At 42.7% G+C, this 27,066-nt stretch overlaps 2 protein-coding genes across 5 annotated transcripts in view; both read right to left on the bottom strand.

The window, feature by feature from the left end:
• Nucleotides 1–14,418, bottom strand: part of skila (SKI-like proto-oncogene a) — a 32,775-nt gene extending 18,357 nt beyond the window's left edge. Inside the window, exons 1-2 of one of the 4 annotated variants that reach the window (XM_068604075.1) lie at nucleotides 14,278–14,418; nucleotides 10,948–12,219 (exon numbers count right to left, since the gene is read on the bottom strand). In XM_068604075.1, the coding sequence (XP_068460176.1) occupies nucleotides 10,948–12,069 (1,122 nt within the window). In that variant the 5' untranslated portion in view covers nucleotides 12,070–12,219; nucleotides 14,278–14,418. Of the gene's footprint in view, nucleotides 1–10,947; nucleotides 12,243–13,559; nucleotides 13,580–13,844; nucleotides 13,866–14,277 lie in introns of those variants that run through there. The other 3 variants (XM_068604076.1, XM_068604077.1, XM_068604073.1) reach the window with 3 other exon arrangements.
• Nucleotides 14,419–17,780: 3,362 nt separating this feature from the next.
• Nucleotides 17,781–27,066, bottom strand: part of prkci (protein kinase C, iota) — a 29,001-nt gene continuing 19,715 nt past the window's right edge. The window contains exons 10-18 of the mRNA XM_068568799.1: nucleotides 26,256–26,353; nucleotides 25,382–25,468; nucleotides 25,127–25,262; nucleotides 24,894–24,981; nucleotides 22,442–22,567; nucleotides 21,906–21,985; nucleotides 21,471–21,560; nucleotides 19,678–19,793; nucleotides 17,781–19,584 (exon numbers count right to left, since the gene is read on the bottom strand). Of these exons, the coding sequence (XP_068424900.1) occupies nucleotides 19,497–19,584; nucleotides 19,678–19,793; nucleotides 21,471–21,560; nucleotides 21,906–21,985; nucleotides 22,442–22,567; nucleotides 24,894–24,981; nucleotides 25,127–25,262; nucleotides 25,382–25,468; nucleotides 26,256–26,353 (909 nt within the window). The 3' untranslated portion in view covers nucleotides 17,781–19,496. The remainder of the gene's footprint in view (nucleotides 19,585–19,677; nucleotides 19,794–21,470; nucleotides 21,561–21,905; nucleotides 21,986–22,441; nucleotides 22,568–24,893; nucleotides 24,982–25,126; nucleotides 25,263–25,381; nucleotides 25,469–26,255; nucleotides 26,354–27,066) is intronic.

The raw sequence follows: 27,066 nt of genomic DNA, 5'->3' as shown, positions 1-27,066 counted from the left end.
TCAATTAATAAAATTGTTGCAGAGTAATTTTCTGATCAATTAATAGACTTGTTTTAAAAAAAAAAAAAAATACTATACAAATAATTTCACATTTGTCCAGGCAAGTTACTTTTACGCAACTGTCTAACCTCTTTTTAAAACGCTAACATCGGTCCATAATTAAGTTATATTAAGCATCTCCTTGCCGTTATTACCACAGAGATAATTAATGGTGATCAATTAGCTGCACCCAAAAGACTAATCCATGGAAACTTGGATCATTAATCATTTAAGTAATTCATCAAGTAGAAATACCTCATCATAATAATCATTTGTTTATTTTAAAACACATCACTTTGAAAATTAAATGATCAATAACGACAACATAAAATAGATCAGCTGTTTGCAGCCCGAGTAAAATAGACATTACTTGCATGCATTTTGCAACTGGTGACAGCTTAGACATTGCATCAGAGGAAAGAAAATAAACAAAATGATGTTACTCTAAATCATCGACCTTAAGTTCTGTGATTAATAGTCATGAACAGACGAAGTGTCAGATCATTTCAGCCATCATGCAGCTTTATGAGTAGGCAAATATGATTCAGCCTTGTCAAAGACACAGCATGAAGGTTGAGAGGGTTATCTTGAATGTACGGTATGGCTCTGACTCTAAAAATATATTTATCTACCCCACACTCCCTCAATGTATGTCATTAGGTTTGACATAAAGCATTACAAGCTTGTATAAAATGTGGCCACTGATGTTCATCTACATGCATAAGGAAGTGTGTTTGATTCGGTGAAGGGCATTTAAAATTATCCAATGCGTAAGAGATCGTTCTTGCTATATGCATGCGCAGCTTACTGTCTCCAGCAGTGGCTCAGTGTGTGTGTGTGTGTGTGTGTATTCACCGACACCCCCCCCCCCCTCCTCAACAGCGTTTACTACCAGAGCTGTCAGGGCTCACCTATGTGAGTCAACCAGGCCAGGAGACACACGCATATACACACCGAGGCACATACAAGTAAACAGGCCGATAAAACAATTGCTCCATCAAACAGTCGTGTAGGAGGCTGGCGTAGTTTACTGCAAGCACAACTGTCATGGACAAATACGCACACAGCAAGACACTCATCCTCCCAGGAGGACACATCGAGTGAGAATGAGGCCAGTGGGCTCTTGTCTTGTCTGTAGATGACTGTACTCATCATTTGAGCTTCATCCGGGTCTGTGTGTGTGTGTGCGTGCATGTGTGTGCGTGCGAGCGCACTTTACCATCGCTAAAAAACGAAAGAGAAAGTCTCTAGAGAAGTGCTGCTGAGGGACGCTTTTCGGAGGTAGGTTACTGGTTCAAATTTGCAATTAGCGAGAGAAACACACAACCCAAGGCCCCACCAAAAACAGAAATCTGCTGCCTGGTTTTCTATACAAGGGAACTCGGATTACCATTCGGATGGATGAAACAACTCCGAGTGCTTGGAGACAGTGGGGAGTGAGAGAGCTTCAGAGAGGACGAGCGTTGCTAAGCAGACTGAAAGCCAAGAGACGCTGTCAGCAAGCCAGCAATGCACTGTTATCACTACAGAGAGAAACACAAAATGGAGACACTGTCCGATCCTCATTCTTTGCAATACATCACACAACTATAGCTAAAAAAACTCAACATACATGTAGACGCCTACTTCTTACAGCCGTTCAGTAACCAACTATACATTACCAAGCAACAATAAACTCCTCATAATGTGGACTGATTGCCATTTTAAGTGTCTACTATCTTAAAGCAATCACACAATATAATGAGCTACTGTCTGTTGGTAAAAAGGTAGAAATAAACACGTCTTTTCTTCTAATTTGTGTGCTATAGTGCTATAAAACAACTCACAGGCAATATGGTTAAACAAGCAAGTGTTTAAATATTTAAATGCAAGAGCTGGAGTTGGCCCAGACTAAAACCCCACTTTACTGGCCTGAGTATGCCGCCAAGTATTGATTGGGGGTTTGTTTACTTCTTCCTTAGCACAGGAGGCTGCTCTGCTGTAATGTGGAATACTGCAGTAAATGTCAATGCTTGGTTGGTCATCACCGTCTGCAATGAGGCCGAAGGTGAGTGTTGTGGAGAAAGAGGAAGAGACGGTTAAAGAAATAGAAGGCCAGCGTGAGGTGGCTGACCCTGAATATAGAATAACAGCCAGACAAAAGGGAGAGATCCACCTGGCCAAAACGCCCTGCTGGGTCAAGTACATCACACGCACATGGAAAGCGAGACAGTTAAATCCAAACAGGCTCTAGGTCCTTTGACTGTTCTGCGGGGAGCTCCGGTCTCATCCATATTACATACAGGAGCTTGTTTGAAGGCTGTACTGACGGTCTCTGCATAGGCAGCTTGGCTTTGCTGTTCAGGCCCCTCGGGCTCGCCTGCTTCTCTCACACAAACACACACATACCACTACCGTAATGCAAAGCCATCAGCTACAATGACTTTCTCTCTCTGTCACAAGCTCAAGTTGTCAAATCAAGTCTCTGAAGGCTCTCTCTACTGTTAGATTATAAAATCTTCAAAATTTTAACCCAGAAATCAACTAGCATTTGGCTACAGAACTATATTAATTTTCATCCTGCCCATAGTGATATTAATGCACCAAAACATATGACAGGTGAACCGATAGGCCACACACACAAACTTGATCTACTACTTCCTCAGCCTCAAACAGTCACTGTCTGCGGCACGCTTGACAGCTGCCCCAAATAAGCACAGTTGGGTTTGGTAAATGTCATTACGGTTGAGTCAGAGCTCTAAGTGAACACACCTGGGCGGAGATCAAAAAGACTGTGAGAGAGACTGGGATGGCAATAAATCTTTGTCCTGGCTCCACAGTGACGCGGAGTGATGAGCGGAGAACAGACCGCAGCACTGATGGAGCATTGTGACTCACTCTGCAGGATAGGGTTGGCGTGGTGACGAGAGGAAGTTGCTGATGGTGGTTGCGTGTTGTTGCGTGTGTGCATGCGTGGTTGTGGTTCTAGCTGTGTTTGACCCTTTGACTTACTTTATTCATGGACTGTTTCATCTACCCAGCATCCCATGCTGTGGTATGTATTTATGTGTCAACTCTCTAACAGGTGACGAAAAGTAACTTTTATTCTAATGTTCTTTCCAGAATCGAAAATAAGGCTCGCCTGCCAAGTCAATCGATAAAATAAAGACAACCATGCCAAATCGTACCATCATTTGGCTGGAGGCTAAATTTCCTAGCATCAACATGAATCAGTCTTTTGAAGCACTTCTGTACATATGGCCTCATCAGGAATCAGGATGCGTCTCAGCCGGTACATTTTCTTAGTGATGACAAAGAAAATGTCTGGCATTACAAAGTGCACTAGTCATCGGAACTAGTTAAAATGTAGCTAGACTGTAAACCACAAGGCAATGAATGCCTCACTCTTCAAAGGATAAAGTCAAGGGCAATAGAAAGCAGCAAGGCTGTTTTAATACGAGCAACAGCGAAGACAGAAAAATAACTGGACATGCAAAGAGCGAGAATTAGTGCCACATGCTCGACAAGAGTCGCACACACACAGGAGCACACACACAGGCGCACACACACAGCTCTGTTGCTTGGGGACAGTTAAGAAGCACTAGTAGCTAGCTTGCATGTAAGAGCACTCACCAGTCTCAACACGCAATCCTTAATTAGGCTTCCATAGCAACAATATATTCAAATAAAGATATACAAAAACGTTTAATGAAAGAAGCAAGGTAATTAATTGCATTTGGCGGTCAACGACCTTGAGGATTGTCTACTACTTAGTTTACGCTGGAAAAAGGTGCAGTGGGGCTGTTGAGAATCCAGAGGGAAACAGTCTGCTATTTATTGGATCTAGATGGGCTGGTATAGACCCCTGAGGGGTATGAGGCAAAGAAGTCTCTGTGTTGAGAAATATCAGGGAGACAGAGGATTCCCATGAGTGGCATCACTGCAGGTGGGAATAGTGGCGAGATAAACACATCAGGATCTGTCAACGTAGAGGCAGAAAGAGATTTAAGACTGGGCAAACCACAAAATATCACTTGTTTAACCTCAACTAATGCCGTCAGTTTCCCAGGTGCTAGGTTTACAGCCTTGCCCTGAGCAACATCCGTCAGGCCCCTGGTGAGATAAGGATTTACAGGGTATAGAGGCTGCAAGCCGTGGAAGGAAAAGAAACAGTTGGAGGGCGTTTGATGTTAGTTGAGCAAAGGGGAGGCTGCAAAATAAAGGACTCACAGGGCAAGTGATCACCTATTCAAGCTGGGCAAGTTCACATCTCAGTGGTTTGCTTTGCTATCTGCTTTCATCTGGAGCGTAGGCTGAAGGTCAAAACTAGCATGAGCCACAGCAGCACTTAACTTGGCTGTCATTGTTGTTGTGCAATTACACGTGTGGAGATCGTTGGACGAAAAAAAACACAGACACCTATACCAGCAACGCAATCAGAATCACTTCCATATGGAAATGACAAACCATTACCGAGCATGTAAATAGATTACTGGCAAAGTGGAGATGTTTACTTTAATCATACAGGCCGACTAGTTTCCCCTTGATTTCTATGTGTTTGCAACATTATGCATTATTGATCACTGTCGTGGTTGGGCTTAATGTGTTGTGGATGTGCCGGGTGGCAGCCCAGCGGGACTCGTGACACGCCTTTGATATCCAGTGTTTATCTCCCAAGTCTGGGAGACTCGGGGCTGTGGGAGAAAATACGAAGGAGTTAGTCTAAGTACCTATATAGTATATGTGTGTGAGTGTCTGCTGTGTATATGGTGCTCCTATGGTAAGCTCCGCCTCTGGGTCTCTCCATTTACATCTTCATTAATCACCGTTCCCACTGGGAAGGCGGCACAGAAAAGCCTTTCAAATGCAAACACGATCTCTCTGCTTGCACACATCACGCACTGGCTGGCAGTCTCCCACAACCCTTTTACAGTATACTTCCCTCGCCTCCGACTCCCTGCCCCCAACACACACACAACCTGCTAGTCTGACTGTCTCCCAGGGAGACTAGACAGTGGACTGTTAATCTTCTCATCAACACATCGATTAATTAATACCAAGACTCCTCATTATTCCAGTCTAATGCAAAACAACTCAGGCAAGCTGGCCAGCCATGTTACGAGACAAGCCCCTTCCTCTTCCTAAAATCTTGTTTGAACTCTTAACACATAATAGTTGCTTTGCTTTCACTTGTTCTCGCTCTCATTTTACTCAGAGGCAACAAAACTGGTCTGATGCACTGAGAAAGCCAAAGAATAGTGAACATGCAAACAAGCTGTCAGTCCAATAGTCTTTTAAGGCCCAAAGGACATTTGAATGGGAGGGTCTTAGCCAGCTTGTTTAGTCTCTGAGAGTGTTGGCAGACGTGACAGAGGCTCCACTGTATCTGGACTGTCCTATCTCGGCTGCCTGCTTCTGTGGCTAGCTCACATCAGTCAAACATCAGGGCATTGTCTTCGTTTTCTTTTGGTGGTGAGGTGGGAAATGAGTCTAAGCCGAGAAAACAGTCAAACATAACAAGCAGCAGCTGGGATGGGAAAATACCACCGGTCAACTGATGGTTAATCTTTAAATGTGGAGATTTAGTGCAGAACATACGCTGTGAACTGGTGCACAATAAATCCAGGTGGTGAACTGGGGTCTGTGACCATTTTCCAAACTTGATTAGATTCTTATCTATTTAAGAGAAGTTCTGACTTTGGCGTTCCTCCAGGTTTACAGCTACAATGCTGTTATGGAGCTGTGATACTGGCACTGACCTGATGATGACATACCAGAGGCCCCTCAGCTCAGCCCCTCCTCCTACCTTGTGGGGCCCCATTTAGCCCTTTACAACCGGCAGCAAACACTGGCCAAGGCCCAGCCTGTTGTGTACAGGGACAAGGACAGCCTCCCACACTAAACTACATACAGGCATGATAGACTGTATGTTACTCTGGGCCGGTATTCAAAGAAGCTACTGTGTATTCAGTATAAGTGGATAGTTGTTCTTTGGAAAATGTACAAACAGAAATATGTGTATGGGTGTCTTGTGGTGGGGTGGAGGGGGGTCAAAGGAGTGTTAGCTATGGGAAATGTGAGCTAGCTAGCACGTCATTGGCCAACCAAGAAGGCTGTTCCAGGCTAAATTTGTGGTTCAGCTCAGGTCTTGGATAGATTTATTTTCAACTAGGGGAAAGAAGAGCTTGTGCCCAGGCTCCCTATAACAACCTAATGGCTGTGGACACAGCTTGTTTAATGGAAGACGACCAAAGAGTAGAGCAGTTTGTGTCTGAAACAACAGCCACCCCTCTTGGCCTTACCCTCTCATCTTCTTAGTTTCATACTCTTAACTTCTCCGCCCTTACCTCACTAGCTCAAGTGCCTTCCCCCCAGGGGTGGTGTGTTTTCTGACCACATATACACTTTATGTGTCTATGTGACGCTACTTCTGTCTGGCACCATGTCTGAGTTGCAAAAATTTAGGCAGGCGACAGCAGAAGGAGAGGTGAGGTTAACTTGGGAAACTGATGCACATGTCTGAACACAGATAGGAACTTATTAAACACTAGCTGCGAACAGTCTTCTCATTTCACTCTTCTTTTGTTCCCTCTTGCCTTCCCTCTTGGTCCATCGCCTCCTCTAGTCAGTGTCCGAATCATCAGACAACTCGCCACATCCATCAAGGTTGGCGACCTGATCGATAGCCAATGGCTTTCCTCTCATCCGCCTAGCAGACACACACAAGTGGTCTTATTGCTTATGTACAATTGACTTATCGGCTCATTTTGCTGCTTATATTGTTACTGTTCGCTGATTGTGGCCCAGGGGGGCATTGAGTGTTTACAGACATGTGTGGGCAACAGCGGAACTGTCTTGGTTAGAAGAAAAGAGATGGCAGAGCTGTCTGCCGAGTCCTCTACTCTACTCCCTGTTCACCTATGACTGCACGCCTGTACATCGTTTCAATACCATTATCAAGTTTGCAGACGACACAACGGTGGTGGGCCTCAAGAACAACGACGAGTTGGCCTACAGGAAGGACTTTCGGCACCTGGAGGCATGGTGTGCCAACAACAACCTGACCCTCAACATCAAGAATACCACACACCACCCCATCCTTATCAATGGAACGGAGATTGAACGCATCTCCAGCTTCAGGTTCCTGGGTGTCCACATCTCAGAGGACCTCTCTTGGACCCTCAACACCTCAACCTTGGTCAAGAAGGCTCTTCTTGCTGTGGAGACTGAAGAAGATCCACACGTTTCCTCTGATCCTGGTGAACATTTACCATTACACTATTGAGAGCATTCTTACAAACTGCATCACAGTTTGGTATCGCAACTGCTCTGTCTCAGACCAGAAAGCTCTGCAGAGGGTGGTGAAAACTGCCTAACGCATCACCAGTACTGAACTCCCTGTCATTGAGTCCATCCACTTCAAGCGCTGCCTGCGGAGAGCGCACAGCATTATCAACGACACCACACACACACAAAATCACCAGACACCTCCTTGATATATTTAAATATAGAGCTAGAGATAGAGATAGATAAAACGCATATATCTGTTTCTACTGTCCATCCTGTTTGTACTGTCTTCGTTATGTTATCCATCACATTGCACCGTAACTGCTTCTTTTGCACTCTGCATAGATGCAAACTACATTTTGTTGTTACAGTAGTTGTATTATGTGCAATGACAACAAAGTTGAATCTGAATCATAAGTCAAGATGAGTGAGGACAGAAGAAGGCAGACCCGCCAAAATCCAATTAGATACAGCCTAAGAGAGTCAGTGACAAGCAGACAGAAAGACAGAGCAGACAGCCCAGGAGACAGCCACAGAGTGCAGCTGCACTGGTCTGCGGTAATGAAGTCACTGGTTTCCAAATAGCAAATAGAGGAAGCCAGAAAGATGCAGCTGTCTGCCGTCTGTGCCGCAGCCACTGTGTCAGCCCAGCCAGTGAGACAGACAGAGGAAGGCTGTTCTCTCCGTCTGACACTTCTGACTCGACTCTGGGCCAGCACAACGCCACAAACAAGGCGGAGGGAGGCCATTGAGCAACACAGAACTATGTTCATATATAGAAGAGTCATCTAAATCGATACTGATAACTGCTATTGGTTACCATTATTCAAATAATTTATTAAATTGATATCTACATTTACATTTTGACTGTAAAATGCCTTCTGTGCATCTTAAGATATAACTTGATCTTATACCAAGGGATTTTGTCTTTCAAATGATTTGTAATACATTGCTTGGCTAATGACATGCCATATTAACAAGCAGCCAAAATAAACAAAATGATGATCATGAATGTGAATTTGTTACTTTCTGTCTTGCGAGGTAAAACAAATCAAAATATTAATTACCCAATAAAAATGATGACACATGATCTTGTCTTAGTGGGATGTACAAGTGTCGATCACATCCCCTGAAGGCAAAATGAACTCATTGTTCGTCAGACACCAATATAACTCCGGATATAAGGCTCACCTTGTTACTGTCTGTTGGTGGCGTCTGTCTAGCAAACTTTATTTACACAGCAGGGATCAGTAGACATGGTGCAGTGCCTCAAGGCACAAAGCGCCATTTATAAAGAGCAAGTCCTGGAGTTTTTAACTGCACCTTCTCAAACCAAACACTCCTAACAGGATATGGGACCAGTAGCCATTGGAGAAGGTAAAGAAAAAAAACTTCCAGAAGGCTCCCTTGTTTGTGTCTCTTCCCTTTTAGAGGTCGAAGAGGTCTCCAGTAGAACTATGAACCTCTTGTAAATATGAACATAGACACTGTGTGTAAATAAGGGTCATTGGGGAAAGGATCTGGAGTCAGGGTTAGACCAACACACTGAGGCAAGCCATCTTTCCAAAAAGCATGTGTGACTATAAGCTGCCTGGCTGGACTTCCACTAACATCCATTGGGATGTGGAAAGTATGAGTCACGCAGCCACAGCAGCGGAGGCGGCTGGACACAGAGAGTCTGGAGGATGTTCAGGGTGAGAGACACGTCCGTCTGCCTCACTTCCTGTTCAGTCAAACACACACTTTCATTACACAAATACACACGCATAAACAGAGTGAATGGACTTGTCCAGACTGAGTAAAGCAGCATAGTGTCAAGTCACCTTGTTCTCTGGCCAATGACCTTTTGCACACCCACTCGAACATCCGCTTAGGCAGGGTGGCATCCTCTTTTAATGCCAAAATGATCTGCTTGTAAACTCACAGGCATCTTTCCAAGAATTTGGCCATTTGTGACGTTGTGTTTCTCTACACAAATGTATCTGAAATATCTCTTTTAAATTCAACAACACTTTTAAAATACAGAACAAGATTTTTTTAAACCTAGTCACTACCGCCCAGCAATAGCTGCGAGAGACAGAAAAAAAAAAGAAACGAATCAACAAAAAAATTGAGAAGACAACACCTAACATTGTGAGACTCCTGAGAGACTAGCAAAGTGTGAGAAACAAAATGGGTCAAACTAGCCTCCGGTAGCTTTGAGACAGCAATGTCTGAGACAGCAATGTCTCAAAGCTCTCTTTGAAAAAGAATGCCTATGTTTTCCAAGATGCATACCTTAAACCAAGGCAAAGGAAGAGGAGGACAATTAAGAAGAGGCGAGACAGGAATGCGGTTAGGACGCGAGACGAGACTGCAGACGGTATTTCCTGCACATTCAGACACCAAGTTAACCAGACAGAGAAAGTAGCGAGGCATATCCCGACCTCATGCGTTCCAGAAATGTGCATACTTATACCTGCACACACACTATAAATAAACACTGCGATCCGTCTACTCCACACTCGTTTAACCTGCTGCACTACCGGTACTATAACAAATAAATCTTTCCACCCAGGGTTGTATTAGAGACCTGAGATCTGTTTAAAATGCATGTTTGCTGGTTAAAGCCGGTGTGTTTCAAGTAAAAATCAAATCTGAACCGGAGGATTTGGATGTGAACAAACAATGCCAAACAGACAAAACACAACCCCACCATAACCCGCAAAACAATAGAAAAAGGACACTCCACTGTGGTCAGCGGGAGGTCATGAGACATAAACTAGTCAATGGCAAGGAAACCATTTAGATTTTTTCCCTCCACTGAATGCTGACTTTTTAAAGGGCTTGCTGCCCTTGTGGCTTAGATACTGCATTGACATGATACATTTGTACACAGCAAAAATCAAAAAGGGAATTGGCAAAATCTTTAATCATCGGCCAAAATTATTTGCAAGACTGTAGCATTTTAGCTGTTAGTTATAACTACTTTAGTAATGCTAGTTCACTTTTCCTGGAGGTAAAAGGGTCTCCAATGATGTCATTTTAGTCTTGGAGTCATGGATAAACATTTCTAGACAAGAACCTGTATGTTGTTGCTGAGCAACTCTTAACAGGATTTATGAAACAAGTCTTACCTGCCAAAAATTATCTTGGTTTGTACTATATATATCACTTTCATTTTCTCAAATCGTATGGTAATATGCTAACAGAAAAAGTTAGAAAAGAAAAAATATATTTCACAGTTACATAAAAAGATCCAACAATTAACTGTCAACATACAGTTTGGGGAATTAATAGGGGTCTTTCATATTCTCCTATATTGGCTCTTTGTTCTGTGACATTCCGAGTGACCTCCAGGTGACCTGAGGGGACAAATGATGCACTTTCCCTTCAGTTGTGGCCAGCTGGCTTAACCTCGTCTGATCAGACCTGGCCAAGCAGATGTCACCACCTGTCCCAAGCTTCCTTAACACATACTAGGTCAACGTAGGTTTAAGAAAACAGCAGCTGTAAAGTATTCTAGTCAAACCTGTTGAATACACATCACCATGTTGTTCACCATTTCTAATTAGCTTCCTTTACAAGAGAATGGTGAATGAATTAAACTGTGATGCATGCAAGTAGACAAAGACAAAAAGTATCATTCAGAAGTGCACTTACTTTGTCTAGCAACCTTTTCATCTCGTAGTGGAACTTCTCTTTGACCTCATCCAGGAGCTGCTTGAGTTTTGGCTCCTCCGGCATGCCTTGGTACTTCCTGGCAAGCTGCAGGTAGCAGGGCCACTTGGCTGAGTCAAAGCCCCAGTGGCAGGTTCTCTTATCGGGTGACTTGTGTGAATGCATGACAAACTTCTGTGGCGAAAAGAGCAACTGGCACTCAACGCACTGGATGCAGGGTGCCTCAGGCTGGGTGTAGAACTGGGGCACAAAGAGACCCTGGCACTTCCCCAAACACTGGTGCTCCACCTGGAAACTGGCTTCACTTTCCTTCAGCAGACCCTGGGTCAACAGCTTACCGCTGGGGTCCGTGGGCAACGCCGCCCCTGGACGCAGCAGAGCGTTGCACAACCGCTGTGCATCCGTCAGCGTAATGAGGCCACAAGAAGGTGCGTTGAACGGCAGAATGCCCAGCACCTTGAGGATATGCAGCTGCTCAGCATCGCAACGAGAGCAGTAGACGTAGAGTTCGTCGCAAACAGTGTTGATCTGCTGCAGCGAGAAGTCACGGAGCACAGAGTTGAGCACCTGAGGCAGGCAAAGCCGCTTCTCTCCCCCAACAACGAAGCAGGAGATAGACTCTCCTTCCAGCAGCGAGTGGGTGATTTCAGTGGAGCTGTCACAGGGAACCAGCAGAGGGCCCCCTCCTAGAACAGGAGGAGAGGGCAAGGGGGGCATGCCGGCCGGGGAATGCTCGTGACCAGTGCGGGCTGAAAAGGCAGCTGGGCCCCCGAGTGAGCTCTGGCTGCTTAGGGTGAACTGGGCCAGTGTGTGTTTGAGCCCAGGGCTCAGGTCCAGGGCTTTAGCAGAGCCCACCATGTGCAGTTCGGCGCGGCCCTCCGCATCCATGTCAGAATCGTGGCAGAGCTCATCGATCTGCTCCCTCTTCACCTTTGGAGTTTTGGGGAGGGAATCCAAGCTGCGACGCTTCAGGTTGATCTCCGCCATCATTCGCTTCTTAATGGGCGCGTCTTCCGGTCGTTCTCTGTACAGCCGTTTCATGTTGCCCTTGAATGAGGTCAAGTCTTTGAAAGGGGTTTTCAAACTTGTCTGGGTGCTGGCCATGTCTAAACACAAGGTTAATGTTGTTTCTGTCTGCTGACTGTGTTCTTGAAGTCTTTTTTTCTCCTCAAGTCTTTTCAAATGACACAAATCTTCTGGTAGTCAGAAACATGCATGATGATAACCGATTGTTTCTTTGTTCTGATCCGCTTCCTGAGTAAGAAAAAAACAGGGATTTAGAAAACAGAGAAGAGGCTGGGAAAAAATCATTTGGTCTGTATTTAAACTTCAGCTCATCAATTAATTTTATGGAGATTAATGAAAAAACTGAAAATAAATCTCATTAATAACTGTTGTGGAGTAAGATATTTCTATATAGAGTTTTAATGTTTGATTGCCACTGTCCCGGCTGGGGGCTGAAGAGGTCAATGGCTACCCGCTAAACCAAATGGTCATTACCATACTTCACACAAACACAAGGCTTTCACAGCCCTTGTAATTGAACCCTAGTGGGAATTTTCATCTGGGGTTTCACCAAAGGTTTCGAAACAAACTTTCCAGCACAAAGTGAGATTTTTAACAAGCTAAACCAGTTGACCAGACATGACAACTGAAATAAATTCCCCCATCCCTTCTGCCCCTCTCCCATTACATTGTTAATGTAAGGCCGATACAATGGTCAAAAACATTTCACTTAGCAAATGAAAGTGCCCCTTCCAACCATATTGTGCCTTTCCCTAGGTCTGCTTGCCCCATGCTGACCCCATCAACTCCTTGAAAAACAATTGATAAAAGCGTTAACAGCAGTCGTCCCCTTTTCTCAGGCCGTTCACAGCTTGACATACAGCAGTATGGAAAGCGTGGTTTCCCCCTTTTTACTGGCGGGCTTTAATGCGGAAATTCCTAATCGACTGTAACAGGGTAACAACACTGAGCTGGTATGCACAATTCAAAACGCTATCTAGATGATAATGGCTACTGCTGCAATATGACACCAAAAAGGCGGCAGATTGAAAGCACTTTTGCTTGAAAATGCATAATTTGGTGCATCGTTTGCGCTTTCGTGTTGTCGTCAAATGCATTTGATTTATAAATCTACACTAACTTGGTTTTTCGGCTTTTCAGAAAGGCAAAAACGCACATTCGGAAAAAACAACCACGGTGCAAAGATTTGCATGCTTGTGCAAATGTCAGCATCTCATCGTTTTTTTTTTTCCACCGAGGTAAATGCTGCGGCGGAGCAAACCTCTAGTACGATTCCGAAACGGGTTGATGTTTGTGGGCGTTTTTTCTATTTAATGACAAATATAACCGTGGAGAAATATGAGGGTGAAAAAATCAGATCAGCGACCGATAAATTAGGGTTTTAATAAGGGGGTGGTGGTGTGGGGGGCAGCTCCCACCCGTACCCGCGAAAACCTCCAACCTGATCGGTTTATTTCCGTCAGAAATCTCCACACCCGCATTGCTACGACAAATTAAAACGCGGTGGCATTTAGAAAACAACCTCACAACAATTAAAAAAGCTATTAGGAAATGTTTCTCCATGTCACCTCCACTTCTGGTGTCCTTTACACTGCTGCAAGGACACCGCGTATAATAATGCTCCTGCTCTCTGCTCCATCCCCAGCTATACCCCTCCTCCTCTTCCTCTTCCTCTTCCTACAGTCTGCACACCGTGCCTCCTCTACTGGCTCGCCACGACGGCACTGGTATGCAGACAGCGCTGATAATGACATTCACTGTCTACACTACAGTCTGGTCTGGGGAAGGCACCGCGGTCCAGCGTTACGCGCACATACACACACGCGTACACACTCACGCACACACACACATACACCGACTTGACGAGGGCACGGTGTGTGGTTCACAACCGCAGCAGTTCTTCGTCGGTTTGTTAAAACACACCGGTGACGTTAACGTGCCAGTTCCGTTATAGCTTACAATCAAATCGCTTTAAAGCAACATATTAGCGTGTCGTTCATATAAATCACAAAATAACACGCCTAAACAACCACACGCACAAACGGAACATAAACCCTTCACAATATCCGTATCGAATTAAATAAAGATTTGTTTTCTTTCGTTTTATGTCCGATATGAACCGCTCTCGCTAGCTTCACTCGGGACAGTGGCTGTGAAGCGGTCACACGTTGACCCGCAATAGAGGGCTGCGAAGCGGGCTAACCGCGGCTCCCTGGAGCACAGGCAGGCTAACTTAACCTGGGTCACCCCAACAGCGAAGAGCGGCGATACAAACTGAATGCTCACCCAGCGCACAGTAATAGACACACAGCTGTGTCCGTCGCAATAGAGACGGAAACCCCCCCACCATAATATAGCGGCAGGCGAGTAAAGCGATAGAGCTGGCCACCATTACAGCAGGCTAACCCCCAGACTCAGGGCGATACAGTTGGCTAACTGACGTTAAACCGGGCTAGCTTCGTTACCCCTTCACCGTCAGTTTGAACACATGAATTCTAACTTAACCGTTAAGTTTGCTTAACCGCTATCCGCAGTTAAAGGCTTTATCAAAACGTCCATTTAGACGGTCCATCTTTTTTTTTTAAACCGAGTAGCTTGAACACTTGCCTGAAAAAAAGGAGCTGCCCGTGACGGTCGTCCTCACTCGCGCGGGGTCTTCTCGGTACTGGGAAAAGCCTGGCGGACCGTCAACAAGATGCAGCGAGAGGCTCCACTACAGCCCTGCGACGTCACACTGCACACGGGCTGAGAGGCGGAGACGTCACCCGGCTGACGGAAACTATGCGGGGGTGTCTCTCGTCTGCCTGCCTGCCTGTCTGCCTTCCTGTCTGTCTGTCTGTCTCGCGCAGCCTGGGAGTTTTGTTTCCTTCAGCAGGCGTTTAAGCTACGAGCAGAGAGAGAGGTGGAAATCGACGCTAACGGCAGGCAGTCAGCGGAGGCAAAAACTGGGGTCCGAGGCCTTTTAAAGGTTCTTAAAGGAGTCCACAATTGGGTCCTCTGTGTAGTAGTTATTCACTGCACAAGTGTTTTTTATTTCAGTCAAAAAATGTTATTTTATTTTATGTATAATATACAGCTGATTTTGAGGTAATATCTACCGCAAAATTCATTCTTTTAGCGATTTACCTTCATGTTCCTTTTGATTTGAATTGTGTTGTAGGTCAGTTTTATTGCCGGTGTCTTTGCTGGCATGAACTGACATGACAGAAAGCTTTATCTCTATCCTTGGCTTTCTATCAAGTATGTAAAAATGAGAGAGAGGACAAACTCAATGGGCAAAAGGTTTGCTTCTTCTCCCACACCTCCCCCACACTCTTTTTATGAACCTATCCTCTGCAAAAGGTCAAGAGGTCATTCAGGCAGTCTATTGTGCCTCGAGTGCTGATGGGAGTTAATGAATTCTGAGTGTGAGGTGGACAGGAACAAGATTTTACGAATTGAAGCAATATTTTCTTTTGAAGGAGATTGAATTCCGTTTTCATAACTCCTGTTCTTGGCTACAATCTTAATCTCAAAAGGTTATCGTGTCTACATAGACTGGGTTTCTTTCAGCTGGCTGGCTGACTGACCCACAGTGTGATGTCACGCGTCTGTGAGAGCAGAGAGGCTTGATAAAGCTTTGATAAACAACACAGTCGGCCGTTTCGCCGCAGCCTCTCTCTGGCTCACTCTTTGACAGCAAGGTCAGCATTTGTATTATGAGAGCAGATGTGCGTACACCCTGTCCAGCCCCAGAGAACAACAATAGGGACATTGATTTTCCTGTAATAACATCACTCTGTGTACTGCGGGGAGTAAATTAATCTCATATCTGCCATATTGTGACCGTCGCTGATAGTTCATTAAGGGGAAAGCCAAAAGCTGAAGAATGAGGTTCAGCACTGAGATCCACAGACAGAGTGTAACAGACAAGCATATTGATAAGCCTCTCCATTAGCTCGAGAATCTGTAACTAACTGCGACTGGACTTCGTACTAAGTGAGACTGAGGACGGACACCTCACTGTCGTTTTCAGGCATCATTTTGGAAATAGTGTTGGATATTGAAATATTTCCTGAGTTGTTCAGTGGCTGTGTCTGTAATTTGGGGTAATGAAGCTTTCTGAAGTGCTGGTCTGAGGTCACACGACACCTTCACTGCAAAGTCTGAGGTGTCAAATGGATTTAGAGAAGAACCGTCAGCTCATGTTCTGCCCTATGTGTCTGATTGGATAAACCGGCAATTGAGTTTATGTACCGTAGTGCGAACTTCACCTGAGGAGGATAATTTGTGGTTATCTCGCCCATGTAGAACAAAAAAAGTAATGGGGATGAGATAGTACTGTGCATGTATTTCTTTGTATCTTTTGAAATACATTTTTCTTGTAATACATTGACCTACTTTTGGATTGCTACTTATGCTTCCCATTCATTCATGTACAGTATGTAGGTGTTTCTGAAGTGTCATGAGGAATCAACTCAAGTGTCCCCTAATCAAACAAGTGTTTGTATATCTCAAAATGCCCCCACTATATCATTACAATCACTTCAGTAGAAAATGCACCCATTTATAGGAAAGGCGGTACAAGTATATTTAACTATAGACGCTGAAGAACAACTCATTACTCAGTACTAAAGTCAAGACCGGTAAATTAAGTGCGATAGCCTGGATATCGTGCCAAGTAGAACACTATCCACCTCAAATTGCAGTGTGTGTTTTACTAAGGGGTCGCATTTAGCTCCAAGTATGATTCTTCTGCTGCTTAATTAATCCCTTCAGGGACAAAATAAAACACCCAACAAGATAAGAACAATTAAAACAGGATTTTTTTTTCAGATCCTCCTCCGTTTTACATCATTAATTATACAAGGTTAGCCTTCCCCGTGTCTTCCACAGGGTGATGTGGAGCCACAGTGCCTGGGGAGGCGTACCTCGTTCTGTGCTGGAGAGGGCACAGGAACAATGTCAAACATACCATCATGGGAATACAAAATTATGCAGACATTTATCCTCGTCCTGCGTGCAGCAATGCTGTATTTGACTGGTGTAATAGTACAAGGGGAGTAATTTTCCACAAAATCTGATTCTATTGGCAATATAGACAAGGGTTTAGTGGGGCAGGATATGAAATAAGCCTCACACAATCGGTTTCTAACTACCATTGTGCGACTTATTGCAGCACAAATCAATCCGTTTTATTATTTCTGACACATCATTTCCACAATCCTTTTATTTTTCAGCTCTCAGTGCTCAGCACTGTGAGCGGCAGAGAGGAGGGCAATGGTGTCAATGACCTTTTAACCCCTGGGTACACCAAGGGCCTTCTAAAAGCCAGGCGGGAGTCACGTGACTAGCGCAGACACAAGCAGCTGGAATGGAACAGCTCAAGCTTAACGACTCAAGCCTAATTCCCTTCTCTCTAGACGCCCATGTGGGTCGGAGAGCTCAGATCTGGTCTCAGCAGTAAAGTAAAACCATCATAAGCGTAATGGTGCGAGTTTGTTCAGACAGGCATGCGTTTGCATGATCTCAATGATGCACCTCTCTTTGCCCAAATAAAATATTTTTTTGTAGGACTGATGATCGGCATCACCTTACAGTCTTTGGTTACAATGCTTAAAAGGCTGGGTCTTTTAACCACTCCACCAAAGTGGCCCTATGGATGTTGATTCACCACTTTGGTTCGGACTAAAAGATCTCAACAACTATTGAATGGATTGTCATAAAAATTCATGCAGATATTCTCAGCTGAACAGCACTCTTTAAATGATTGACAGACACACACTGACACAATCACATATTACCACAAGGAGAGAAATAAAATGTTTATTTTATCGTCTGTTTTTTCCTTTGCACACTAATAATACATGTCAGCAGAGTCCTCTGGGTGGTAAACGTCCCCAAAACACAACAAATACAACAAGTAGTGTTTTCATTGGGTTCACCCAGTAACTTTTTGGAATCAATGTAGTGATAAAAATAAAAAAAAGAGAATCAAAATTAAATCTGATTCACAAAAAAAAAGTACGAAAAAAGCTAAAGTAACATGTGTAACAGATGAATGAGTTCCTCTGGTCACCACGTGAAGCTAAAACAATTTCCAAGTAGTGAGAAGCTTCACAGTCTGGAGGTTCACTCACCTTCACTTAGTGTCGTTACAGTCAGGGTAGAGAACGGCTCTACGCAGCCTTTATATGCTTTTAAATCAGTTTTACAATATATCTAATTCATGTAATGGTATATATGTTTAAACTGAAGCAGACACAGTTTACAGTAAATATGGTGTTGTGGCTTCTGACTGATCTCTCGCTTCAACAATCAGTATTTTTGATTTACATGAAAGACAGACATGGAATGGAGAAAGTACAAAAAAAAAAAAGGGAAAAAAAAGTGACAGACCATTCATTTCAGAAAAGCATAGCATTAAAAATCTGAATATATAAATTCTCTGACCTGGAACAGCACATCTCTGCATGTATACTGTACCTTCTAATTCGTACCAGCAAGACGTTTTATGTTATTTTGGTCCTGTGTGAATGTATATTTCATGGATGGTCTGCACAGTAAAATGTAACCTGCGCTCCAGCGTTCAGGTATGATGTGCTTCTATTTTCGCCCATTTCCCAGCATTGTGGGCTCTTTCATTCACAGTTTGAGAGTCTTAACTCATTATTAGTGTTGGTTGGATGCTGCTGTAGACGTTCCTTCATTCTGGGGACAAGGGCCTTGAAGTAGACACCTTCTGGTTTCCAGAGGTTGTATTTTCATCTAAAACAACAAAGCCTGAAGCTTTTGGTTGTTACTGTGGTTGGACATGTGACACATTAGAACAACACATATAATGATGTTAAATAAAACATGAGAAAAATATATAGATTTTTTATCTTTTTGTTTGTTTAAAGGCTAGTGTTATGATTCTTCTTTCGTCTACAGTAATGGAGTTGCGACAAAGCGGAATCCAAAAAGACTTTCTGGTGATTAAGTCAGTTTTGTCCGACTGTGGCTTGAAGCTAAAAAGGCCTTGTCTAATATTTATAGAAGATTCATATATGTACAAATAAAATATGCATTGAAAACACCCCACCAGCTGGAAGGAAAGGATGTTTAGTTCATCCGTCAGGGGCTGCGCCTCATCCCCCGACATACAGCAACCTTGGAAGAACTTTGTAGCCTTGTTGGCATCCGGTAAAGAGGCCCCCGATGAGAAAATCATTATCAGTGCAGATTTACATGATATAAAAATAATGAAAAAAAGAAGGTAGGCTTAAGGGCAAGTGGTTATAAATGGCAGAGTGTGAGACTGGTTTTGGCAAATAAGCGTTCTACTGTGCATGTGCAGCCCTCGAACAGAAGGTTGATGTTGCCGGGTTGTCTCGTAACCATGCAGCTTGAAGACACTGAGACGCCACGTGACACGTGCATAAGTGTGTGTGTGTGTGTGTGTGTGTGTGTGTGTGTGTGTGTGTGTGTGCGTGCGTGTGCGTGTGTGTGTGGGTGGTGTGTATGCGCACAGATGTCACGTCCCCTCACACACACTCCTCCGCCGACATCAGGAGTGGGTTGATGTACTCGAATCCTTCAAACTCAGACTGGTCGATCTTCTTGACCACATCGCTAAAGAAAGATAAAGAAAAGAGATTTGTTTTTGCCATATATATATTTTTTTGTTGGAACTCAAAGAAAAAGAGAGATAAACTGGGGACTCACTCGTCATCAGGCGTGAGCTGGATGGGCTCGTTGGTGAACTGGGCGTCAAAGTTGTCCAATCCGAATTCCCCTGAGATGTTGGGCTTGAACGGCGGGACCACCTGTTTCTGCTCCAGCTGAAATAACAACACAGGGAACAGGTGAGAACTTAACAACCATATCAGCCAAAACACTATTAAATCAAGAGTGATATTGACGATAGACGAGCAATAGAAGGCAATTCCTCTGCAAACTTTCTTTGTCATTTATTAGTCAATAAATATCCTTGGATTTTGGACTGTTGGTCAGGCAGAACAAGCTGTTTAGGCTCTCGGAAATTGTCCTGCCTATATTAACTTTTTCTTGGACACTTTATAGACTAAATTAAGTCTATAAACTAACTAGTGGGTCAGTTGAGAAGAAATGGAAGATCAGGGCCTATCATTTGTATAAAATGCATGAAAAAGGACACTAAAATCCTTCTTTGGTCTTCACTCTACTGTAGATTCCATTAACAAATACTTCAGCCCAACGAGCCTTTTAAAACAGTGACTAAAACCTTGATGACGCACTTGCACTCAGCACCTTAGTGCCTCAGATTACAGTCATCTCAGTGTACAAGCAACTCACAGCGCCTCATGTGTCTGTAAGAATGCTCCGCCTGCAGGCTAATAGGTGCACTGCAGTGCTAATATTAAGGAGTGTGTGTGTGTGTGTGTGTGTGTGTGTGTGTGTGTGTGTGTGTGTGTGTGTGTGTGTGCGTGTGCGTGTGCGTGTGCGTGTGCGTGTGCGTGACAGAGAAGGGAGGGAGGTAGAGGGGTGTAAGCTGATCCCTCCAGACACTCTGACCGACTGCTGGGTCGCTGCTCCAGACCAAACAGGGAAAAAGAGGGCATTGTGATCCCTGGCGAGCTGCCCTCTCTGTCTGTCTGTCCATTTGTAAAGGTCATTTGTCAGTCTGAGAAGAGACTAAAACGTGCCTGATCATTTACATGTGTACAAAGTTGTATTTTATTTAAAACACATATACAAATATAAATATATGAATAAATAAAAGTACATGGTCTTCTATTTCCTAAGGACAGATAGTAAACTGTTTTTCTTATAGTTTTCGTATATATTATTTCATGGACTGGCTTTCCAGCTTTTGTGAAGCTTTTGTGAAGTTATATGCAGCATATTTTAAATTCAAATACATTTTTGTATTAATCATATCCTTAGCTTTTAACGCTTCTGTATGACTTTTTATTTTTTATTTTTTTTTACAATTTGCTGATAAGTCCATGAAACATGTAATGGATGGTCAAAATATTTGTCCATTAATCTTCTCAGTGAAGATTGACAAAGTTTTTGTTGGTTCCGGCTTCTCAAAAGTGTGGATTTGTAATTGAAGATTGAATACTTGTGTGTGTTGGAGTTTCTGAAAGTCTAATCGAACAAATAATCAAGAGATTGATCAATAAGGAAAATAATTTGGGGTTGCAACCCAAGTTAAGTTATGTCTAGATACGCCTGTCAGTCTTTTGTACCTATGTTTAGTTTTACAGTTCTGTCTCTCACAAAACAGGAATGTCATCACACATATTACTCTTACTCATGCTGAAACTGAGAACAGGAAGCTTCACAAATAACTGAGTATTTTAGTCTGAGTTCAACTTTCAATGAGATTCCTAGAAGTGATTCTGAAATGCTCTGTAGAGTCAACTGATTTCCTTCATCTGGACTTATTCAGGTGATTAAGGTGACGATCAAGGCAACACGAGGTAAGTAGAAGAGAGCGGGAAACATGGAGAGAATAAAGGTGAGTGACTCACAAGGTCCCAATCGACGTTTCGGAAGAATGGATGGCCCGAGATGTCGTCAAAGCCTGTCTGAGGGTGGCAGCCGAGACGCTCCTTGGGATCCTGTGGGAGCGTGAGCGAAAGGAGGGTGAGAGACGATGTGTAAAGATGGGGGAGGAGACGGCGAAAAATATCAGACGAACAAGAAAAGTGGAGAGGGTGTCAAAGGTGAGAATTTGGACGAACGATGAAAAAGAAGAGTGGATTTTGTTGACGGATATGGTTATTGACAAGATAGAAGCCACACGGAGATACAGAAAGACGAGGGTGAAAAAAAAAGAAGAAGAACGCAAGACAGTGAGCGATGGCAGTTGACTCCCACGAAGGCCGTAATAATGTCATCCTCAAGAGCCATCAGGAGTCAACATTGTTTTAAGATTGATACAGGCCTGTCTGACCCCTTCTTACCTTGTTGAGGAAGCCCTTGAGGACGCTGGCAGCTTTGACTGACAACGAGCGGGGGATTCGGATCTGTTTTTCCAATATTACTGCAGAAGGTGAGAGAAAGGAGGGAGGAGGGGGGGCAGTCTCTTGAGTCTTAAATGACAGAAGATGGCACTGATACTGCTGCAGTTATGAGTTCAATTCTGTTGCGTATACTCATGTTGAACATGTATACAGCCTTTCAATGATGTGTCCATGGCTTTTGGTAAAACGGTCTGAAAATAATATGACTACAATAACATTTTCATCCCCATCAATCCCACACTGTTCCGGCTGTTATAAGAAAACACTGACACATTTTGAAACCGTGTTTACAATGAAATATCGACATGCATTCACACAGTTCCCTGTAACAGATGGTATGTGCCTGGTACTGGGAGAAGTGGCCATTGGAAAGGTGTCAATACAAAGGTGTTGCATGCTTCCACTGTGCTGTTTTTTCCCTCTGGTTATAAATCTTAGCTGTGTTTGTTTTTTTTATTTGTGTGTGTGTGTGTTACCTTGGAAGAGGTAGTCTTCTGTGTTCTGGTCTGGGTTGTCAGAGCTCCCGACGATATCGAAGGGCGACCGGCCCGCCATCATCTCAAACATTAGCACACCCAGCGCCCACCAGTCCACACTGAACCCTGAAGACACACACACAAACATCGTATGTTAGAATTCAATTCATGACCATAAGGGGACATAGAGCATGGATATTTTAAACTTTCATCATTAATAGAGCAACTAAACAAGGTATTTGCAATCAGTGTGCATGTTAAAGCACAGTTATATATACTCATATAATGTATTATTTGCACAAATTCCACTAAAATACAAGGGTTACTATAGCAACCACTCCCACTTTAAAACCATGATAGCAGTATTTTGCATCCTTTTACCTCTTGACAACTAATATCATACTTGCTAAATGGTTTTTAGTTCAAGCCAATTGGGGCTTAACAAAAGCATACCGAAATATAACACACAGGTGATGTATTATAACGGTTTCTTTATTTCCCTATTATCATGTCATTCTAACTTTAGATCTATTTGTAAGATCAATACACTTCAAAATAGCACATAGGAATGGGTTTGAAAGCTTTTTATCAAATTCAAAACCAGTATTGACTCCCTTTGAATCAGAATCCTTTCCATCCCTTATCAAAACGTATGAGGTGAACACAATAACCAGGGATTTTTGTGAAGTATGGTTGTATGAATTGCTCCCCGTTGCTGTGTCTACGTTGTATAAATGTAAGTCGCTTTGGATAAAAGTGTAAGCTTAATGTAGTGTATGAGGTACTTTTCCACAGAGTATGCAGGTTATGCAGAATATGCAGACTGGAGTAGCAGCACAGGAGCAGAGCAATGACTAAAACAACTAGAACTTACTGTTGTATAATTGAGAAAGTATAACAGGGCTCATACACATTCTGACCAATGGATTTCAATGTATAAATGAAAGTGAGAAAATGTAGTATTTAAACTAACAATGAGGCTTCCAAAGCATACAGTATACCTTAAATGACACAAATGAATGAGAGACAATAGTTTCATTTAAAGAATAAACATTTACATAGACGTATGTATGTCTGCTTATATTTTGAGCGTTTTAAGAGCATATTAGTTATTTCAAACTCAGCGTAAATGAACGTCATGAACATATGACTGTAACACATTTCCATGACTTTTCCAGGTTTTCTATGACCGTAAGAACCCTGTATGAACAGTATAATTATATTTTTTGTAGCAGCCTAATTAATTACTGTTCACAACCTGTAACTACAACGTGAAAATAAGATGAGCATCACAGCACATGAAATATTAGAAAGATAAAAGGTTTGACAAGATATTTGTTAGCGTCAGGTCGTAATGAAAAAACAGATTGAAAAAAAAATATTTCTTGCATATTCCAAACCTTCTAAAGATGTGTGTGGTCTTTTTTTGCTTTTATTTTGTTGGTGAACACTTAATAAATCACTCTCAAAGTAATTATAATTGGTTGCTGGCTGTGAAGGAAGGACCCATGCAAGAATCAGTGGCACATGTGGAATCGATAAGGCTTAACTGTGTTATTTATCAGATAAACTAAACACTTTATCTTCATCAAAAGCAAACGTTCCTTGTTTTCATTTCCTATGAGGACGAAAAATGGATTGTGTGAAGTACCTTGGTGGGTCAAACTATTACAGGGCGTCCAACAGGGATGTTGTACATGCAGGTACAGAGATTTTAATGGTGGAAAAATGTATTACTCTGCATGAATGTTTTCTGAACGCTGTTTTGTTGTTTACAGTGAAGTGTAAATAGTAACATTAATAATGGCTTTGTATTATTCCATTGTAAAGACTCGCATGCAAAACACTGGTCTGATCCTTTAACAGTGGATCCCATTGCTACAATACTCTTTTAGTAACCATGGAGATGCTTTTCTATTTTCATTGTATTGTATTTATAAACGTGTTTACATCCAGCACGGTAGACGATGCTTAAACTTCATTCTTAGCGGCTGTTACACATGAACATTTTTCTGATTCATACATGTTAGTCATCCTTGCCCACATCGTTGTTGACCAATACACTCAAAATAATTAGTTAATATATATTAATACATGTGCAAAATGAATTCAGAGAATGTCACAATTGTTTCTAAGATTACTTTGTTGCTTTGTGGATGTATTTGATATCTTTTTTAGCTTTTTTCATTCTTGATTTCTTTGTTTATTTACTCAATTCTAGCTCTTGTTGCTCATTGTTCTGCTGCAGAGATTGTGATAAATTGCATCTTATTTTTCTAATCTCAATCTATGTATACTATGTGATGAAGACTTCTCAAGTAGTCTGCACTACGTAGCATCCACAATCATGAGTGAGAGCAGCATCCCCGACATTACTGCATAATGCTTCCTATATTGTCTCATAGCAAATATAAGGATGGCATTTCTAGTGCTTGTGTGTTGCAGCTCTCACCATAATCCTCTCCTCTAAGTATTTCGGGAGCGATGTAATTGGGTGTACCACAGAACGTGCTTGTTGTATCGCCCGGTCTTAAACCCTCCTGCAAAAAACAAAAAGATCATCAGCTGTGAGATCGTCTCAGAAGGCTGTAAACATACACCGATGCAGCTTTGTATGGGCCTTTAAGTGATTTGTGGTTTCATTAGAGCTTTGATTTTTTTCATACAGTCAACTGCAATCCACACCTTGCACATGCCGTAGTCTGTCAGTTTGATGTGTCCTTCAGAGTCCAGCAGCACGTTGTCGAGCTTCAGATCTCTGTAGATGATTCCCCGTTCGTGGAGGTAGTTGAGCGCCAGACTAATCTCTGCGGAGTAGAATCTGAAAGAGAGATTCAAGTGTATCACATGATTATAAAAAAAATAAAATAAAAAAAAGACACAACGTGACTTCAAATTGATGCCTTTTAATTAGACGCGAGACAAAATGTGTGACTCTACCTGGCGTGTTCTTCTGGGAGTTTCCTTTGTCTCTGCATGTGGAACATTAGATCTCCGCCGTTCACATATTCAATAACAAAGAACAGTCTGTAAATAGAAGCAAATGTTATGGAGGCTTTTTTTTTTTTAATTAGCTTCTTACAATCTGTAACGAACACACACTGTTACTCCAAGTACAACTTAATAAATAACTAGCGAATTATTTCACCTTCGATTAGTATTTTTTTACACATTGCGATATTAAAAAACAAAATCCAACATAAAGAGTTGCAGCACAATCATCCATTGTCAGCATAGGACACATATTGTTGATTCAAATTAAAATGTGTAATAAAATTATCTAATTTTCTGGAGCTTGATGCAGTTTGGGACTCCAAATGAGATTTTTCTTTGTACGTTGTAGAAGTATAATGTGTAACTTCTTTGCACCAATCAGGACTTTGAACAAAATTATAATGACAGTTGTCAATGGTTCTTTGATTATGTTGCCAGTCCGCTGTCATTCTAATCTGATCAAACCACACCAACACAGTCCGGATAAAGCGGTTTGTGAACAAATATTGGTGAAATTAATAAAAAATGTAACTTTCTTGCTAAATTATTTATTTTAACCCTAATGTTACAAAGAAATACTAATGATTTATAACCAAGTTTTCAGGCATTTTAACCGTGATGGAGATGACCATGACCTGAAGAAAATGCAATGGTGTGATTTGTTATGATAAGGCTTCTTATGTAAGCAGTCAAGTGCTTGAACAACCTTTCGATACATTTTAATAATTCTAAAACGTGTCAAAATTAGAGAGCGGGTTAGAAGTGATTTTTTCCATGCCTTGAAAAAACGAAATGACTCAAACAGGAGAGACGCTCTCACCTGCTTTCTGTCTGAAAACAAGAATGGAGGCCAACCAGGAAGGGGTAATTGGAGGCCTGCTCAAAAACATGCTTTTCTGTTTGGACCCAGTCGATGTCCTGGGAGAGAAACACACAAAGACACAACCCAAGTGTAAATCAGAGATCATTCTGACACCATGAACTTCTGAAAGCTGAATAGGCACAGTGCTTGATCGACCATCCCGTACAAGTGACCAGGGTGAGCAGCGGCCAGTAGAAGCAGCTCTATCGATGCCTCGATGACAATATGTCTGGACTCGGATGTGTCGCACGCCGAGAGGACAGAGACAGCAGGACACTTCAACATTGATCGAAAGGCACTTGTCAGTTTGTCAATCACGCTAAGTGCGTCTAATCAAGGCTAACTACTCCCATTGCCTTTGGCTGTGCTGCTACATGTGAGATCAATTTCTGATGACATGATGGTTTATCTACACCTTCTTAGAGAGACTGATGGCTTGGAAGAGGTCTGTCAACTAAACTCAAAGTGCTTCAGACGAGACACACAAGACGGGTTTTGAATGACATGACAACTCTTCCCTGTGCCACGACTAACAGCTCCAATCGATTGTTCTAATTGTATTAATTATACATGAAAGTGACAGAAGACTTATGACTTCACTATCAACAATTCCCACGTATCGGTAGATGGAGTTGCTGTGTTATTGTCACACTGGACGGACTTAAAAAAGGGACAGTTATGCTCATGAGATGTAGATATAAACCTTTAAATATCTAAAGAAGATGGCCGGTGCATCTCATATACAAGCTGTTGTCGTTGTTACACGTCA

This window comes from Clinocottus analis, unplaced genomic scaffold (assembly GCF_023055335.1).
Source record: "Clinocottus analis isolate CAN_PGR_092001 unplaced genomic scaffold, fCliAna1.0.p SCAF_11, whole genome shotgun sequence".
NCBI lineage: Eukaryota > Metazoa > Chordata > Actinopteri > Perciformes > Cottidae > Clinocottus > Clinocottus analis.
The sequence above is the reverse complement of the archived record's forward strand: the minus strand, read 5'-3'. Positions and strand labels throughout refer to the sequence as shown.